This window comes from Archocentrus centrarchus, chromosome 22 (genome assembly GCF_007364275.1).
Source record: "Archocentrus centrarchus isolate MPI-CPG fArcCen1 chromosome 22, fArcCen1, whole genome shotgun sequence".
In the NCBI taxonomy this organism is placed as follows: Eukaryota; Metazoa; Chordata; class Actinopteri; order Cichliformes; family Cichlidae; genus Archocentrus; species Archocentrus centrarchus.
The window spans coordinates 15,878,629-15,897,449 of record NC_044367.1 but is presented as its reverse complement, the minus strand read 5'-3'; the positions used below and the strand labels follow the sequence as shown (position 1 = coordinate 15,897,449).

General features: G+C 44.9%; 1 protein-coding gene across 8 annotated transcripts in view; it reads right to left on the bottom strand.

Annotated features, from left to right (window-relative positions):
* meis2a (Meis homeobox 2a) overlaps positions 1–18,821 on the bottom strand; it is a 78,353-nt gene that overhangs the window by 32,527 nt on the left and 27,005 nt on the right. For 7 of the 8 annotated variants that reach the window (XM_030718301.1, XM_030718306.1, XM_030718305.1 and 4 more), the window contains one exon: positions 12,139–12,284. In XM_030718301.1, coding sequence (XP_030574161.1) covers positions 12,139–12,284 — 146 coding nt within the window. The remainder of the gene's footprint in view (positions 1–12,138; positions 12,285–18,821) is intronic. The other variant, XM_030718303.1, reaches the window with a different exon arrangement.

The window sequence follows — 18,821 nt, the reverse complement described above, 5'->3', positions numbered from 1 at the left end:
CTTTTCTCTACCCTCTGCCAGTAAGAAGGTCCACGCCAGACAGACACTTCAGATCATGTCCCTGTCAATGAGATGGACGAGCATAGCTGCAAGTAACGGTAGCGTAGGTGCATTCATCTGAGATCACAAGTACTTCCATGGAACAAAGTCAGCCAAGTCCTGATCAGTCACCACCCTGCCCCTACCTGTTGTGTCTGTTCTCTTTTACCAACTACAATTTTAGCCTTTCAGAAATGCAAGTCTTCTGAGCTCTCCTCTCATCTAGGAATGTATGAGTCAAGGAGATATCTCCTGTCATTGCTCAACACCCAGGGGCGGCTGGCTGCACAGGGCTCTGTGGACTGACAAATGCCCTCAGGATCTTTCACTTTCTTAATGTTCCTCAAAGGAGAGTCGACATGTGACAGGAGTTAAAATGCCTTTATGAAGTGCTGCCAAGAGAAGAGAAGAGAAGAGAAGAGAAGAGAAGAGAAGAGAAGAGAAGAGAAGAGAAGAGAAGAGAAGAGAAGAGAAGAGAAGAGAAGAGAAGAGAAGAGAAGAGAAGAGAAGAGAAGAGAAGAGAAGAGAAGAGAAGAGAAGAGAAGAGCCTGTTAGGCTTATGTTGCTTTTAGGCTGGTCAATAGCCGCCAATCTTTAGGTGCATTCTTCCATCCTATTTTCTCCCTGCTTGTAGTGCTCTTAGGCTCAATCCTGCCCGCAGGCCGAGGTGACCTTTGCCCTGGCTGGCCTGCCTAGCTACAGCCCTCTCGTTTGTTAGGCGCTTTATCCACTGACAAAGCAGGCAGGAAGTTGGCAGCCACCCAGCAGCCCCATGGGAGGATGACCATCAGCTAGCTCAGCTTACTGCTTATTACAGGATGCTGGGGAGCATGTGTGTTTGTGTGTGTCTGTCTGTGCGCTGGCATACGTGTCTGTCCTTATGCTCATGTCTTATGCATTTACTGTATGTTTGAATTAATACGTGTTTATAAATGTGCATCTGCATGTGCAGACATATTTAACTGAAGGTTTTTGCGCAAGTAATTTTTATTATGCTACCCAATAACATACAAAGAATAGATCTGGAAGCTACAAATGGTCATGTCTCCAAGTTAACCAGATCAGCTATACATGTTTGCAACAATCAGGCAACCTTCCAGTCGTTGGACTCAGGGGACCCCAGCACACTTCAGTCTCTCTCTCTCTCTCTTTCTCTCCCTCCCTCCACTCTTTCTTTCCTCACCCTCCTCCTCTCTGCAGCCTGCTCATCAGAGCGCTCAGAACAGCTCACTAAAACATTATATCATAAGACACTCTAGTTTCACTCTCGCCACTCCATAAAAGTCAGGTAATTCATACTTCATTTATATACCTTCCCATTAATAAAGCTGATGAACTTTTACTCCTTAAATCTAATGGGCCATTTTAGCACGATTGCCAGCGCTTGCCGTTTTCTCTTTCCCTCTCCGTCTGCCTCTCCTCTCCCTTCAATTCGAGCAGTACTTTGAAGAAGGATAATCCACAGACACTCAGGCTCTGCACACGTACAGTGGTATGTGGCTGAGGATGTAAAGAGAAGGAAATTTTTGAAACTTTTCACTGACCTCTGCCACAGACAAGCAGTGACACATACCATCTGTATGTTTTTTGTTTTGTTTTTTTTTTGCTTCCACTGTTTCCCTCTACCTCTCTCTATCTGAGTACAACAGAAGGTCACTGACCTGCGTGCCTAACGCAAGGCATCATGGCTCCCCAGCTCAGAGGCTGTTGACAAGCGTCTGTGTTCTTTTCAACAACTCGTTGAACCCCCACCCCACCCCGCCCCCAACCCTACCTCCCTTCTCAGGAATGTAACACAACCGCTTACTGAGGTAACCTAAGCCCCTCCCCTTTTCCATCCTTCATTTACGGAAAGAGAAAGACAGAGAGTGAGACCAAGACCAACTGGGGGTGTTAGACAGCTGTCCCCCATCTCCCCATCTAACTCTTGCTCCCTCTCTATTTCTCTTCTTCTCTTTAGATTTGCTTCTAGCCCACTGCCTGTGGAATAATTAATGATGCAATTGAGCTGAGGAGAGGACTCTGACCAGCAGGGGCCATTCCTGACTGCCTGGGTAGCCGTTTTATGGAGGACCGGAAAATAGAAGCAGAGAAAGACATGAAGAGACAGATAGGCAGAGGAAGACAAGGATATAAAACAGTCCAACAGTGAGAGGAAGAGATTGTTAATAGTCTGCTCCTCAACAGTCTTCTTCCCTGTTTTCGTCCCCTCTAGTCTAATCCTCCATCCCCATCCCCCTCTCCTCTCTTCCATCCTCATGGCGGGATTGGGGGGCCTGACCTGTCTGGTGATTGATGGTAATGTCTCAGGAAGTCATTTTCTCCGACAGCACCCCGCCGCCTTTCAACAGGCCTGGTGCAGAGGTGAGCCCATCACATGGACGCTTTTAACTCTTTGCTCACTCACTGCCCAGATCTCTCATACCGATCTATCTCACACCCCTCGTCCCCACACCACCTTCTCCCTCCACACTGCAATGCCAGCCACCAACTCAGACTCCTAGTTCTAAGACCATGGCAAGGGTGAGAAAGAGATCAACACAATTCTCTCAGAAGAAGCAAGATTAAAAAGGCTTTCAGAGCAGTGAAAACAAGTTGTCTTGACTTAAAAGAACAGGCCATCTTGAAGTGGATCTGCAAAGCAGCCCCTAATTCAGGTTGCTGGGGATGGATCCCCACGATTCCATTACTGTCAGTGCTTACCGCCTCCATTATGCCAATTAGGACATGGCTCTAACACTAGGAATGCTTTGCTATCTTCTGGAATTGCTAACATCTGCCATGTCTCCACTCCATGTGTTGGAGTGGAGCTGTCGTTTCTTAAACACACATCTTTTTACAGTCACACTCTCCCTCTTGTTTTCCTCCTGTTTCTTCAACACTGCTCTCCACATTTATTTTCTTAATTCGACTCAAACTGTGCCTTAAAGAGATCCTTCTCTGTTTGAGTCCAAATAACCTAAAATGATCCGTGAAGAGACTTGCGGTTCCCGATTTCAATAGGCTTCATTAGTTTTTAATATCTAGCCAAGAAAAGGAGGGGAAAATGGCATGGAGATAATCAATGGAAAGGGGCTGGTACCCTATTAATCTCCCCCAAAGGATTGTGGGTTAATACACGCTCTTGCATAGGCAAACATGGCTGTGTGGTGAACACATCTGTCTGCCTGGATGGGTTACTTAATGAAACAGCCAGTGTTTGGCTGCTGAGATGGATGTCATTCCCTCAGTGAAAAATGAGTTCTCTCTCCTACTATGCTGAGGCAGAGCCACACATGATAGGGCTCCATTCAATTCACTAGAGACCGAACTGTGCCCCTGTGTGAGAGCAGCTTGTCTGGGCTGGACAGGCAACGCATGGCCACTCGAGCAAGTCTTCATGGAGATCATATCAGGGAATCCTAATGTGAACAAGACTCAGACTGATCTGGGAATGAGAGAAGTCATGGAAAGACTAGATGCACGGTAGTACAGTGGACAGATAAAGAAGAACAAGAAAGGGGAGAGATGAAGGCTGAGCCACCTAGGATAGATAAACAGGCACAATGTGTGTGTATTCTAGATTGTAAGTATGCCTGTGTGCCTGTATTATTACCTATCTGCCAGAATGTGACTGCATGTTTGTTTGTGTGTGTATCAGTGCGTATTCTGACAGTGTTGGAGGTGACCCCTGGTCAGGGAGTCCTGTTACAGGAGCTCACCTCCGGTTCGGCGAGCTCTCCTCTCAGTGTGCTAAACAGCCACCTGAAGACAGGATTAGCTATTGTGACCCAGCCCCAGAGGTAACTGAGATACACCTCCGGGGACAGACATGAAACACACACTGTCACGTGTTGCAGAAAAACAGCCAGGTGGGCAGAGACTGACACTGAGGAAGACAGCCGTTTAAAAAAAAAAAAAAAGCTGTAAAATGGAGACAGGATAGGACAGGTGGTGGCAGGGATTGTAGATGCAAACAGGACACTTATAAGAGGATGAATGCAAGCAGGATACAGTATAATGTCGAGCAAGTTAGGGTGAAGGTATCAGTGGTGTTTGCTGTTGTCTGGAGAAAACAAAGATTCAGAGCATAAGAGGATTGGGCAACCTAACCAAGTGCCTTGGGGTAGCTGAGATTTGTGCCTGTATGGAAATTGATGCCTGTCAGCCTATCTATGACTCAACTCTGACAATATGCATGCATGTGTGTTTCTGTGTGCATGTACAAGTGTGCATGCTGTGCTATGACAAATGAGCGGTGCCTAATTTGTGACTGATTATGCAGGCTGCGGGTGCCCTAAACCTCTTTGAACTTGTAATTGCCCCTGGTTTCAGTAATGAACATTAAGGAGGATTCAGAAATGTGTAGCTAATTACACATTTGCCCCCTCCACACACACACACACACACATACACTCACATTCTTTTACATTTCTTCATCCTATTGCTGGATAAGAAAGAGGAAAAGGAGGAGCGAGAGTTGTTGAAGGAGGATGAGAGCCAAGGAGGAGGTGCTGGTTTGGGAGGCATATACTGCTGTTGTCACCCTCTTTATCTAAATAATTGTACAAGCTGGTTTATTGGCTTTAGAGAGGTGCTTTGTGTGTCAGTTGGTGCAGCCCTGGGGATGTAGGAGACCAGCTTTCCATAAGATCAATATTAAGAGAGATTCACATCTGGAGCCAAGGCCTGTCCTGCTTAGATTTGGATTTATATATTGGTGTTTTTTTTTTCTATTTGATTTTTCATTGCTTCTCTTCTTCTTCTATCCATCTGGGTTTTTTTTTTTTCTTATTAGTGTGTGATAAAGTTTACTTTTGATAGAGACACTGTTATCTATCACACATGCTCATTTGCTTAGCCTTACATGATCTTAGAGGGATGTGGCTACAGAGAAATCCAGAGGTCTGGAGTGAACTACATCTGCTCTGTGTGGAGAACAGACACAACACATGGCTCAGTATACGCGCTGAGCAGAAATGCTTGAGCAATGAAGCATTCTGGGTAAATGGTTACAGTGCAGGGAAGGTCCACTGTGGCTAGTGGAGGGGGAAAAGTCAGGGAAAGGAGCAACAAATTGACCTGCTCAGTCTGCGTCTTTGATGTGGACTGAGCTCTCTCTTAAAAACCAGTCCATATGTTCAGAGAGGGAATAGAGATAGGATATCAATGGGGAAAAATGAAAAGGTGAGGAAGTTGGGGGGAAGAGGTGAGAACAAGAGGCATGGCTCCCAGTTATAAGGACCCCACTGTGCAGGAATCCCACTGCCTACCCCTGGACTAAGAGCTGGGCAAAACAAAAGCATGCATTTGAGAAGAGTTGGAAGGGAGGGGAGAAAAATCACACAAAATGGCAGGAGTGGGATTTGGTGCAGCTAGGCTCCCATGACAAACCAAACAGTGAAACACATAGTCTGTTTTTGATTTATACTCTGTGCCTCCATCCCTCAACCCTTTCTCTTTCCTTGCCTCCCTCCCGTTCTTTAGCCTGGTTTGCCATTTCCACGCCTGTGCTGCTCCTTTTCCCTTTTGCATTTTCTCCTCTTGGTGTGAGATGAATATCAAAGCAATACTGGGGCAGCTTGGAGGCCTGCAGCAGAATCTCATTGGCCTCCATGGTCCCCAGCAAGCAACCGCCACTGCTCTAACAGCTCTTGCCACAACCCTGCAATCAACCGTGGGGGCAATGAGACTAGCCTGCCGGGTGGAAATTCTGGGAGGGTAAGGGGTAATTTAAGGGAACTAGCTCTAAGACGTCAAACCAAAATCCTCTTATACATTTTGTTATGAATAAGATAACCCCAAAAGTGCAGAAGGAGGAAAATGGCACAGAATAAGCTACGACCATCTTAATAACCTTGTTTTTTTTAACCAGGGGCAGGTTTGCTATCACAGACATTGAGGTCCCTCATTAAATATGATGTCATTTTGTCCCATTTCCCATTGAGCTGGCTCAACCAGGTCCCAGCCTGGATCAGTGCTATGACTACAGAAGCAATGGACAGTAGTGCTGAAGGCAGGGAAATGTTACTGAGCTGGGGTCAGTTCCCAGTGGAGCATACAGCCTTGAAGAAGCCTCCTCTGCTTTGTGCATGTGTGTTCTTGGACATCTCTCCACTGTTGTGAGCTGTATGTTTATAAATCTGAGCGGCCTCCACGGGCTGAGTTCTGTTTGTAGTCTGCTGCGGTCAGGGCACGGGCAGTCACCTCCACAGGGGCCAGTCAAATTCATGCTGTGTTGCTGCTCTTCAACAGGGACACCTTACTGTAAAACCATTATTTAAAGAAATGCATATTATGTCACAGTTCAGGCAACACTCTTCCCTTCTCTTTTATTTTTATTATTATTATTTTTTTTCCTGGAGGATAATTTGTAGGTTGCTCTTTTTTCTTTTGCAAATACTGTGGAGTTTCACACAACTTAATCACCTCCATGCAGTGGGAATGTACCGTAAACAGTCCCTTAGCGAAAGCACTCATTTCTGCTACTTCATTAAACAACCTGCATTAAGATGCAAACAGCAGGAGTGAAAATTAACTGGAAGGGATGGAAATGAGAGGAAACATGGAGGAGGAGAAATGGTGGGTTTATGCAGGTATCCCAGCATTAGAAGATGCACAATATAACATGATGCTCATTTTGAGGATAAGCAAGCCTATGGGATTAAAGGGGGGGGGCAACTACAAATAAACATGCCAGCACTTTTTTCACACACCGCATAGCGTATGCGAGGTTAATGTGCCATGCTTTATATGTCAGTAGATTCCAGAGTGGGGTTAGTTGGCTTTGAAGTGGAACTGTGACAGATCTGGATTAGGGGGCAAAGTGTAAAGGTCTGATATTGGAGCATGAAACGAATTAGGGCTTATTACATTCTAATGCAGCACTAAATCTCTGGAACACCTACCATCTACGCCAAAGCACTGTAAACAAAGCTTTTGTCGGTTACAGAGCTGTGACACACTAACACTTGGAAACAATGCCACAGCAACTCTGCATTGAAAACGAAAAGTTGATTTATTTACTTGTTTAACATCCTTCTGTTTCCTTCTTTGTAAGGTGAAATTCTTGAATAAAATAAAGAATTTCTGGTGTCTCATTACCCTGTGTGGGTCTACCATTGCTGTGTTAGGCCCTCTGTGGTGTCCTGGCTGCGGAAGAACAGATGGCAGACTGAGGTGGCTTGTGTCTCTGTTTTCCAGGGTCGCTGAGCAGCCAACATTAGAACACAGTAACTAGACAATAGCTAGGCACCAAACCTCAACCCCTCCCCGCCAAAGGTCTCTTCCACACTCATTATCAATGACTTTCAATTACCCCTGTGCTAAACATCACCAAACTATCCTGTCATATTGTCACTAACATCTGTTTTGCAAACACACGTGGAGCAGCGGGTCTTGTCACAAAAGTAACAATGTGATGACTCTTTTTCCTGCGTTTTCCACTGATGGCCACACATTTGGGCAGTGGCAGTGAACCAAATTGTCGCCCGGGTTGCTACGGGTGACTGGAGGACTGACTTTTGAGCTCCTGAGGCAAACAAGCACATGACAGATTAGTGTGTGGGCCTCCTCCAGGCGTCCACCTCTGTGACCCTTAGGAGTCCCCTCCTCACACCCCCTGTTCTTACCACTAAAGCCGCCCCCTGCCTCTCCTTTGTCTCTAACTATCAACAACCTATAGAGATGGACAAGCAAACAAAAGTTACTTTTAATAATATTTTCAGTTTTAAACTTTTTTGTACAAACTATTATCAGACACTAATATTAGTAAAAAAAAAAAATCTTCCAGTGAAAAATGTGATTACATTAAATTATAAGTAAGTCAACTCTTTGTTTATTGAAAAAAAAAGTACTGTGCCATGTATATGGGAAAGAAAAAGCAGGCACCAACAAATATGGAATAAACAGCTTTTGGCAGTTCAATGTAAAAGGAGGAAGGGCTCGGGTATTTCAAACTGTTTGCAGATGTGTGTCTGCACGAGCTAAATGCTGCTTGTACTGGAACAACACACAAGGATTAGAAGGACTAGAGGAGCTTAAATAAAACTGGGGATACTACAGAGCTGACTGTTTAGTCTACTCAAACAACATGCCCTCTCTTTTTGAGGGATGGACTCGTACACTTGTTTATCGTATGGAACAAACATCCGTTGCCAGGTTTCGGCCTTGCCTGCGTCCATGTCTTGAGAATGACCCTAGCCCACTCTTTTATGTGCGTCTATAAAGGGTGGCAGAGAGCGCAACTCCCATAGGAGGGCTCGACCTGACGATGACACCCTGTCGTCATGGTGACTAATGCTATGTTGGGCTTGGATTGGGAGTGTGCGTATGTGTTTGCGTGTGGGTGGGGTGAGGTGGGGCAGGGGGTAGCCACTGTCCCTAGTGAATCTAATGATGTTTTCAGCACAATGCTATTAACTCCACAAAGCTCCTCACTCTTGCGCACACCTGTAATAGCTGCACTGGTATCTTTGAGCTCTGCTCCTAGTGTTCGCCTAGGTATATTTCACTGCTTCAATCAAAATATAGCTCATTAGGTGTTGCATTTAGGAAGATAAAAGCAAATTATACTAATAGCAATATTTAAATACCATCTAATAATACATAAGCATTTCAAAACTGAACATTTAGTTCTACTTCACAGTCCAAGGACTCTCTAAATGACCAAAGGATATATCACTTCCCTTTCAAGGAGCCCAGGGGACCAATACACCTGGCTTAGCAGCTTAACAGCATTTCCCAAAACACCCAGGCCAAAGGGTGGCCCAGCACAGAACTTGAGACGCTTGATGCTCGGGTTGGCTACCTACTTACTCATCTGACTGACCGCTTTCCCTCTCTCTTACAATCCTTCACTCCCTTGTTTGGGTGCACACATTTAAGAAAAACTTTCAACTTGGCCCAGATTGCTCCTAAGGTTCCTTATTTATTTTCATAGGTGTTTGAGAATTTACACTAGTCAAAAAGACAAGACCAGAGCCCAGAGAGGTATCTTTGCATCTGAGTGTTTCCTGTTTTCATTGCTAGGCCGACCCTTGTCTTTACAGGGGTGAGTAAGGGCTAGCGGGGGGGTTAGCAGGGGTTGAGAGGGAAGGAAGACCAGGGGCGCCAAGGGGCTAATTGTAAAATTTAGAGTTTGCTTTTGCTGAGCACAAAGGGGCATCACTTTTATAAAAGTAGGAAGAAACTCCCATCACTGCAAATTTACAACTCTGACACATTCTGTAACATTTTCTCTATTTACTTATCCAACTCTCTCTTCCTATCCTGAATTCTGTGGTCAGTGCTTTTGAAGTGCAGCAGAACATTTTACCCCTAACAGTGAAGTTTACCTTTCTGATAACATAATCTCCCTGTAGTATTGAAAAGCTTATACCAACAGTCTGGGATTTCCCTTCCCCTAATGTGGCTGGAAAACATCCAGAACCTCATGGTGAGGGAGGGAGGGTATTAGAGAGAAAGAGTGGGAGGGAAGATAGAAGAAGGGAGTGGAGAGACAGTCTGACCCTCTTCTGCCAGCTAACACCAGCTGATCTGTCCAACCCTTTGCCAATTACATATGGGGCATTTAAGGTTGCCAGCTCTGCAGTGAACATGCATATGGCCTCAACAAAAAAAAGAGGTCAGGGTTATCACACCTTCTCTGAGGAGTACTTGTAGAGAACTGTCACTGATATAGTGCAAGAACTGTACTTTCCCCTTGACTGGAAAGTTGGCTTACTAAGATTCGTGATAAATATGACTTGAAATGAGGCTACTTGCTACATGTGACTGTCATGAAGGAAACAATCTTGGGAGTTCTCCCAAGAGGGTGTGAGGTCAGAGTAAAGCAAGGGAGGGTGGGAGGGGAGAGGCAAAGGGCAATTTTGTTATACTGAATCTAAAAGCCAACAGTTGTTACTACTGGCCTGTGTTGTTTTTTTGTGTTTGAAGGGGGTCCTGTCCTTTTGAGCTTTTCAGAAGATGTGACAATGGCTGGATGTTGAGAACATATGTAGAGAGACCCCTGCGGCTCATGGAAGAGGAGCTCCATGCTGGCCCCTCAGTTTGAGAAAATACAAGGCCGCTCCTTTCACTCCTCACCCCTCAGTTAATGAATGCGTGAATGGCAGAATGCCGCTATAGGCCATTCAGGGGCCAAAGTCCCCAAGAATTCACCCTTGCACAAATGCATCCAGCTATGGCAAATACATTTGCTTAACAAATTAAAAGAAAGAAGAATGGTTAATGGGTGTGTGTGTGTGTGTGTGTGTGTGCGAGTGAGTGAGAGAAAAAGAGAGAGTTTATGGGTGGGAGAAGTGGATGGTGAGAAGAGAAGGGGGATAATTCAATTAGCCGTCTTCCTCAGCAGAGAAATGAAGGCAGGTTAAAAGGGAGGGATTATTATTTGTACAAGACTGGCCAGGGCTTTACACAAAAGAAACAAATAAAGATTGGATAACATCTACAAGCAGGGTTTGTGATAAAGGGGTGAGAGGGAGAGAGGGAAAAAAAAGAGGGTCTGAATTAACCAGCTTTCTGAAAAATGTGCCCCCTCCTTTCCTCGCCACTCTTTCAATTCAAATTTAAAACAATTCTAAAGATAATTGGCAGCGACTCTTCCAAAAGGTCTGTTCAGAAGCTGCATGGGGCTTTCATCAGGAAAAATGACAAATCACGAGAACATTTCTAGCCTTAACATAAGGCCTATTTATATATTTTCTGCATGTGTATATGAACATAGAGCAAATTCCTTTTTTTGTTTGACACCCCCCCCCCCCCCCCCCCCCCACACACACACACACACACACACACACAAACAATTCTAACAATATCTGCAAGATTTTCTTTCAAATAACAGTTTGTGATACTAAAAAGTTTAGCGTCTGATTGAAGCCTGGTCTGTAGTGTTTGGTGAGAGGTCTCCGGTCAGAGAGCAATGGGAACCATGAACAGCTGTGAAGTCATTTTGATAATGATGAGAATAATAAGCGTGCAGACTGGCGTGGTGGAGCCGCTAAGGCCTGCGAGGCTCAGGGCTTTGCTGTTGCAGCTTCACTGCTCCTGAATAGATAAAAGTGATTAAAGCACTCCTGATTATCCCTGACCAATATGTAATGGATTTACAGCCCTTTCAATTAGGCTGTATTTGCTGGCTGCTTATTACTTGGGCTTTTGGTTAGGTAATCAGGGTACAGGGCTTTGAGCAGGGAGTGGGCACTGTGGTGGTGGTGGGGGCTACAGAGTGCAAAGAGGGCACATGACCCTCTTAAATGTGTGGATGCTCTATCAGACTCTAAAATAAGTCTTCTTTACTCTCCTGTTCTCTCTCTTCTTTTACTTTGCCCATCCCCCTAAATTGTCCATCCATCCCTGCAACAGGGAGCCACGAGCTCAGGCAGCTTATGTGTCCCGGCGTAGCCACCTCCTTCTGAAATCTGACCTGTTATACAAAATCAATATAGCCTGATGTTCTGATAATGTCCCGACATTAGAAAGGGTGAGGGGACATGTGGACCACCCCGTTTTACTAAGAAACACAAAGGCAGAAAATAGCTAGAGAGGGAGTATTTCATTATTTTACAGTGTATGTCTAAATTGCTGCACCATTTAAACTTATAATCCAAGACACTCTTCAGTCATCGTCAGAGTTGTCTGACAATCATTGGGTGATAAACACTTTCCTACAGCTATGGAGAAGAAATAAACTAACACATGTCATTAAATCTTAAAACATAAGCTAGAATAGCACCAAGTCAATTGGATTTAAATCTGTGGATGTGATCGGGAGATGAGTTAAGGTTCCTTTATTCTAAAGGAAGGCTGATCATGTAAAATGCAGAACAATTCATACTAGAATAAATATCTTAGATTGTTGGACCTTTTTTTTTTTTTTTATCCAAAGTGTGCTGAGCAGAGTAAACAGTCCAAACCGATTAGATTGACCTGGTCACTGTGTCCCTCTGACAGTTGGCTGACAGGTGAGCACCACAACAGTGCCATCATTCTTTCCCCCGCTCTCTCAGTAGCTACTATGTGACAGCCACGTGTGTGTGTATATGTGTTTAAAACGTGGGTGTCTTCATCTTTTTTTTTTTTTTCCAAATGTAGGTATGTCTCTAAAATGGTTGCGCTTACCGTGAGATGCTGGAACAGCCACGCCCTCATGATGTTTGTGGCCACCTTAGGGAAAATGCCACGCTTTTTCTGCCTCTTCTTATCCTTGTCTGGATCATCGTCATCCCCTGTGCCAGGCGATGCAACGCTGTTGTCTAAGCCATCTCCTGGACGGAAACCAAACCCAGGGTTAAATAACATCCCTCAACCACACCACAAGCTCAGAATACAACAGAAAAAAATGAAACAGGGGTATACAGTCAAAGCTGAGTTTAAGGCTCATGAAAGATGGATAAACGGACAAATACCACAGATAACTTTGAAAGAATTCAAAAGTGCTGCACTAAGGCCGAAAGAATTTCCGCAGCAAAGCCAGTGTTGTGTAGTGAATATATGGAGGTAGGGGGATTTAGATGGCCTTAGACGAAGGGCTGTACAGAGGCTGAGGGGTTTACATAGAAGCCTAGCAGAGCTGCTCTATACCCCAGAGCACGAGGGAGGGGAATAGGGGTTAATGACTCTAATGTTATGGTTGGACGCTGAAACACTAGGTTCCTCATTCCATTTGTACAGTAGGAGGAGATGGAAAGAAAAAAAATAGACACAGAGCCTTCAAGTACAGAAGAAACATGGACTCATGTCATTAATTCAATTAAATTTGCATGCTTGACATAATGTAGAGCATTTTTTTTTTCCCATCTTTTGACGAGAGCCAAAGGGGACAGCATGAAGTTATGCAGATATGTACTGTAATACACAGAAATTCATGAATTTAGGGCATCCAGTTGAGGTGCATGAAAGTAAATGTTATTTGGGGTGGTTCATTGTTGCACTTCGATGCACATAATGGACTCTTCGTCGGCTTCCCGAAACCCTGAACAACCCCCCCCCCCCCCCCCCCCCCCCCCCAAGCTTCCGCCACAAGATTAGCATGACAGGCCAGCAGCGGCTTTGCCTGCATTAATGTCCATCAGTGTTTGAGTTCACAAGGAAAACACGCGCATACCCGGGCACGATTTCTCCTTTAAATTGAAGTTTCCATCTTTGTCCCTTGTCTTTTCCTTGTTCGTCTTCCTCGGCATTAATTGTGCATTAGCAAAAATGATTTACTTTTAACAGTCATAGTTATTTTTTCTTGCCCCCGGGCACAAATGCCTTGAAAGCCTTCCTTGAGGGCATCTAAATTATGTATCTGAAAAACTCCTCCACTAAGGAAGAGAAGGACCCTGACATTCTCAAAATTCAGACTCATATGTCCTCCTGTTTTTGGAGAGGCATCAATCACAACCACCTATACAAGCCTTAATCTCGCATAAATATTTGAACTAATAACATTAAAAAGGGGGAAAGAAAAAGGATCCGACTAGTGGCGTAATCTAATGCAAAATAAATGAAGAATACAAGGACAGCAGGGGCCCGCACTAACTACTTTTCCCGGTTTCTTTTTTTTCCCCCCTTCCCCTTGTTTTTTGCCTCTCTTTTTCTTCTCTGTCTGTGCACAGTGTTTTCCTTCCACATCATTAGTGCAGAGCCACACGAAAGAGGAAAACAGAGAAGTGCCGACTTTGCGCTCCCTGTGTGAAGTTAAAGAAGCAACAGTCCTTCTGAAGGACATATGGGAATGGGGACACAGGTTAGGGGTGTTGTAATTGTAGAATGGGCATTCATTAGTGGCAAATGCCATAAATCCCAGACTAAGTACGAATCCTTGTTCAGGAAAGCTTAAAACAATAAACTTTGGTCTGGCCATAGCCCTACCCTGACTGTGAGGGGCTTCCTGAGAAATGCGACCCAGACGGAAGCTAAGTCTAACTCCCTCAGTTTGCTTCCAAACTTCAATAAAAACACAACTAGTGAGCTGTGAATTTTAACCAACTCCCTTTTGTTTCTCCGCTTTTGAGCTTCACTGAATAATGTTGATACACAGTTTGCTGTTTGTTTGTATGCCGCTAGGTTTTGTGTTGATTTTCGAGCTACTCTCCAAATCCCTCTCCTGCTGTGAGCAGTCAGGCTCATCCAATAGAACCACACAGTGGCCAAAAGGCTGGCAGATTAATTTTATTGACGTTTCCATTTTCACTGCAATGCGATAGCCTCCCCCCCAGCCAGGGCCAGTGCGACCCGTGCGTATTTACAGACTGACCTGTCACTTCATTACCCAGCATGCTCGCTGCCTCCTGCCCTAGCCCGCGAGGATGAAACCAGACTCCGGTGCTTTTGAGCTCCTCTCTCTCTTACATGCACACGGATGCTGACATGTGTCCACAGATCGGGCATGTGGCATGCGAGCATTCATTCTGTGTACAGTTTAAATACAAACTGTGTGCTGTTTTTGAATGACTTTAAATATGTGAAAATGTGCATATTGTAAATAAAGAATGAAGAAAAATCAAGTGTGGACAGAACATGAAAAGAAAGAGCAAAGAAAGAAGAGAAACAAGAAGACGCAAGAAAAAAGGAGTAGAAATAGAATAAAGAAGATCCAACTTGCACAACCTCATTACATCTAAAGGAGGGCTGGTGCTTTGCATCCACCCCCACTCCTTTCTTATGAGCGAGAGAAGGAACGCTGCAGGGCAAATTGTCCCAAACGCTAATGGCTTCTGACTGTTCCCTGGCAACTCTGCCATTCTAACCTGTGTGGATGTGCACTCTGAAAAAATCAGGAAAGAAAAAAAAAGTGCAGGGCAGAGCAGGGGGAAGCGTCCCATCATCTAGCCATGTGACACAGATGGGGGTTGGCTATTAGGAGGCAGTCGAAAGGCCTAGGGGAGCTGAGGTGCTGGAGTGTAGCCCCAGGCACTTTTGGAAAAGCAGCGCCCTTGGAGACAGAAAAAAGACAGCCCCCCCCCTTTCTCTCTCCCACTCTCTCTCTCTGTCTTCCCTCAACCTTTTCTCCTCCCTCCTTCTCTCTCGCTCACGCTATCAAGATCTTGACATAAAGTGTCTGCAACGAAAGTTTCTGTGCAGATTTTCAGATGCACACAAGTGGAGAAGGTGTAATCAGGCAAGATGGAAGACAATGACCGGACGCAATGAGGGTGAGAGAGTGAATGAGCGCACTAGCAAACAAACAAGCACAAGTCCAAAGCATATTCCCTCTCTCATCACCAGTGGGTGGTTATTAAAAATGCATTCAGATATATCTCCTTGTGAGTAAATTGGTCTCAGGGCTGAGCTCATTAACGGGTCGGGATAGGACTGTAAACACACTGCAACTTGGCGTATCTAATGCTGGCACATTCAGGGTCACTTCAGGATTTCTTGCACAGAAAATTGTTAAGTAAAAAGTGTCTCTGCCTAGAACAGGGCAGTCTTCAGAGCAAAAGTTGTATGTCTAGTAGGTACCTGCCCCTTAGGGAGCCACCAAGGTATACTCTGTATTGTGTATATGACCATGAGTAACATATATTGCAGCTATCAGTATAACGAGAATGCCCTCCCTCTGCTGCTCTGCCATTCTCATATGCATGAATAAATAATGGCTTGTCAATAGCTGGAAAACACATTCAAATCCAGCCATGGTTAGTTATCACATAACACTCCAGAGTGGCCCGTATACCATTAATAATCATAGTGAAAAGCCTCTAGACAAGCTTTAGATGTTGTGTGTGTATTATTCCAAAGGCTGTGCAGTGATTTTGCACTAGGAAGTCTGGGCATTTATTTCAGGGTAATGAACCAAGAGTGTAGAAGCAGTGGCTTATGGAAGCTGTGGTTAAAGTGACTAATTACAACAGACCCCCCCACGCCCCCTGTCAGCCTAAACTAGTGAAGCGTGTTCACCCAAGCTCACCCGAATAAGGGGAAGAGAAAAACTCATGAGGAGAGTTAGATGGAAAGAGGGGCAGATGGATAGCAGAAGTTTAGAGTTTTGCTGCTGGAGGAGCTTCGCTGGCCTTAGCGCACCATAGTGACGGACACCTCTCCCTCCAACACCCTCCTATTACCACCACCTCTATCCATGCAGGCTTGGCCGCAGAGAATGAAGTGAAAAGAAGAAGGGGGATTTAGAGCCTCCCTTTTCCCTCTTTTTCTCCTCAACTTTTCAGCCAACATAAGCGGCGTTTAGCACATTCAGTCCCCCAAATGGCAGCGAATGAGAGAAGCAGTGGGGGCTCCTCTTTTGTCCGTCTGGTTACCCCTTTTATTTACTCTGGATTTACGAAGGGGTCTTTGCTGGCTCTGGGACCACATGGTCTCGACGCACACACAATCTCTCACATAGGCACATACACAAACACGTAGAAGCTCTATTCACACTAGTGGAATGGCTATTTCTCTGCTGCTCTGTGCTGCTCTAGGGATTAAAGATCATCTTGCTATAACCGCATGCTGGCAATATGCTTTGCATTCATGTGAAATACATCATAGACAAGTGCTAGCGAGTAAAACATGATAGCCTTGGTGATTAAACACACACTCAAACTTTCAATTTCTAACCTTTGAGTAAAGCAACAGTGAATATGTGTGTCTTAGTGTGACCACACACCCTACACACCATATGGTTTAGTGCACTCATTCAGATCCATACAGTAGATGAGGGCTCTAAACGGAACTGTTTTAGTGTGGCTGCACCACTGCAGCTAGTGTTTTACGCTGATTATTTCCTGATCTGTGCTTAAACAAGCAGCCGCCCTTGCACTGGACCATAAAACAACAGCTTAGTAAACAGCAAGCATGCTGACAAATTGGTAGCGCTCAGGCCGGAGTCATTAACAGCCTTAAAACCTGTCAGAGCAATTACAACAAACTCTCTCCTTTAGCAAGTCCCCCTGCCAAACTCAGATGTCACCATCCGCCTCCTCTTTACCACCCCCCATTACTGCCAGGACACTGGCTAAAGGTGAATTAGAAAGCACTACTATTTTTGCCTCTCTTTTCCAAAAGCCATGACACCCCAGAGAAATGAGGACAAACCTCCATCTCAAACACAGCTGTATCTGCATCCTGGGGGCTACAACTGAGTGGTTCCTTTTGCATGAGAAATAATGTGTAGTTGTCTCCCCCGAAAAACACATCATTAAGTGTTCCCTTAAATGAAGTGGAATAAGAGCTTCTAATTAGATGGGTTTTTTCTATGTGTGGGGAAGCGAGGCAGTCAGGCAGTAAGAAAGGCATGGAGAGAACGAAGGAGGGAGGTGGGAGGTGGGGGTGGAAGGAGGTGGGGTGTGTGTGTGTGGGGGGGGGGAGCACTTGCTCAACAACTCCTGTACCTCTTTCCCTCCCGCCCATCTCTGCCCCCTTCTCTAAGCCCCCTAACCCTGCCATCAGGCAGATATCTCTCTGTCATCCCTGGAATGCTGGAGATAACTATCGCCTCTCCACCAATAGAAGGCCTCTCTCCTCTCATGGGCAGAGTTGACCCTACTGTGCACATCCCTACCATAGAGGGTGAAGGCTGAACAGGAGGGAACAGGGAGAAGCGGGGGGGTGGGGGTGGGGGGTTAGAGTGTGAGGTAAAACTTGTTTTTAACAGCCAGTTAGACTATTTTACCTTTTAACCCAAAATATGGGCTGGAGCAAAGCCATTCTCCCTTTTCAGCTTTACTTCTGGAGCCAACAAAGTTCGTCCAGAAGCAAGAGGTGGTGGTGGTGGTGGGGGCTGCCTGATTACAGCTTTTTTGTCCAAACGCCATGCGTGCAGCAGTTTTCTCATTACATAAGGTTCCAATCAGTTGAGAACCAAAAATACAACCTGCTACCTGCAACAACAATTAACTTTTTTTCCTCGTAAACTTGGACTTTGAGAATCACACAAACAAATTAAGCCTTCTAGGCTCTTGATTCTTCTGATATGATCTTCCAGTTCTCTACATATTTATGCCTATATAAATACACAGCAAAAATGCTGCTTTTACATAGATGTGAATTATACAGAAAAGAACGCCTGTCAGTTGCAGCAAGGCTCTGTCATCTAAAGGGGGCTTTATTTGAGGAGGAAAAAAGATCCAAAGAAAAGAGATGGAATAAAGATGTATAAAAGAAAGGAGGCAGGCTGTTGCAGATGTCAAGCCCCAATTTGCATGAATGGCAAAGGGCTAAATTGCAGGGGATGGGGGGTATCTACCCTCCACCCCCTCACCCCGCTTTTTTTGGGGGGAACTAAAAGGGAGTTGTGATGCCCATGACTGCCCCTCACTCAGCAGACAGGGATCAGTGGCTAATGAAGGGCTTTGGGTCTCCACCAGATATTTCACACTCTCTGCCTCTCTGACAACTCCACCCTGCTCCCCCTGCACTCTAACACTCCAGAAGAAACCGCTGCTGCTCTTCCCTTACATTCTGAATTGAATGGGGTTAATTGGTCTCACAGGTAATCTTGATTCATCACTTGTTTCTTCATAAACAAATTTACAAACCTGCCACTGCATGAGTCCAGATCTCGCTTATGTCTACCCAGACTGCTTCTGTCTTATCTTCTTCCCTTGATATGGTACACTGAAGCTATTCTTAGTGTTGGCATTGTACATATTGACAGTACTCAGTAATTTATCATTTTTACAATAGGAAGTCGACACACCCAGAGCAGCATACCTGCATCTCAAGGTTTGATGCAGCATTAAATATTGAAGAAGAAGTATTTACCAAAAGTAATTAGGGTACAGTGAATAGAAACAAACATGATCATTAGTAAAATGATGTGGTCTCACACCATATGCTTCCCAAAAATTACTCACTTGCTCTATTTTGGAATTATAATT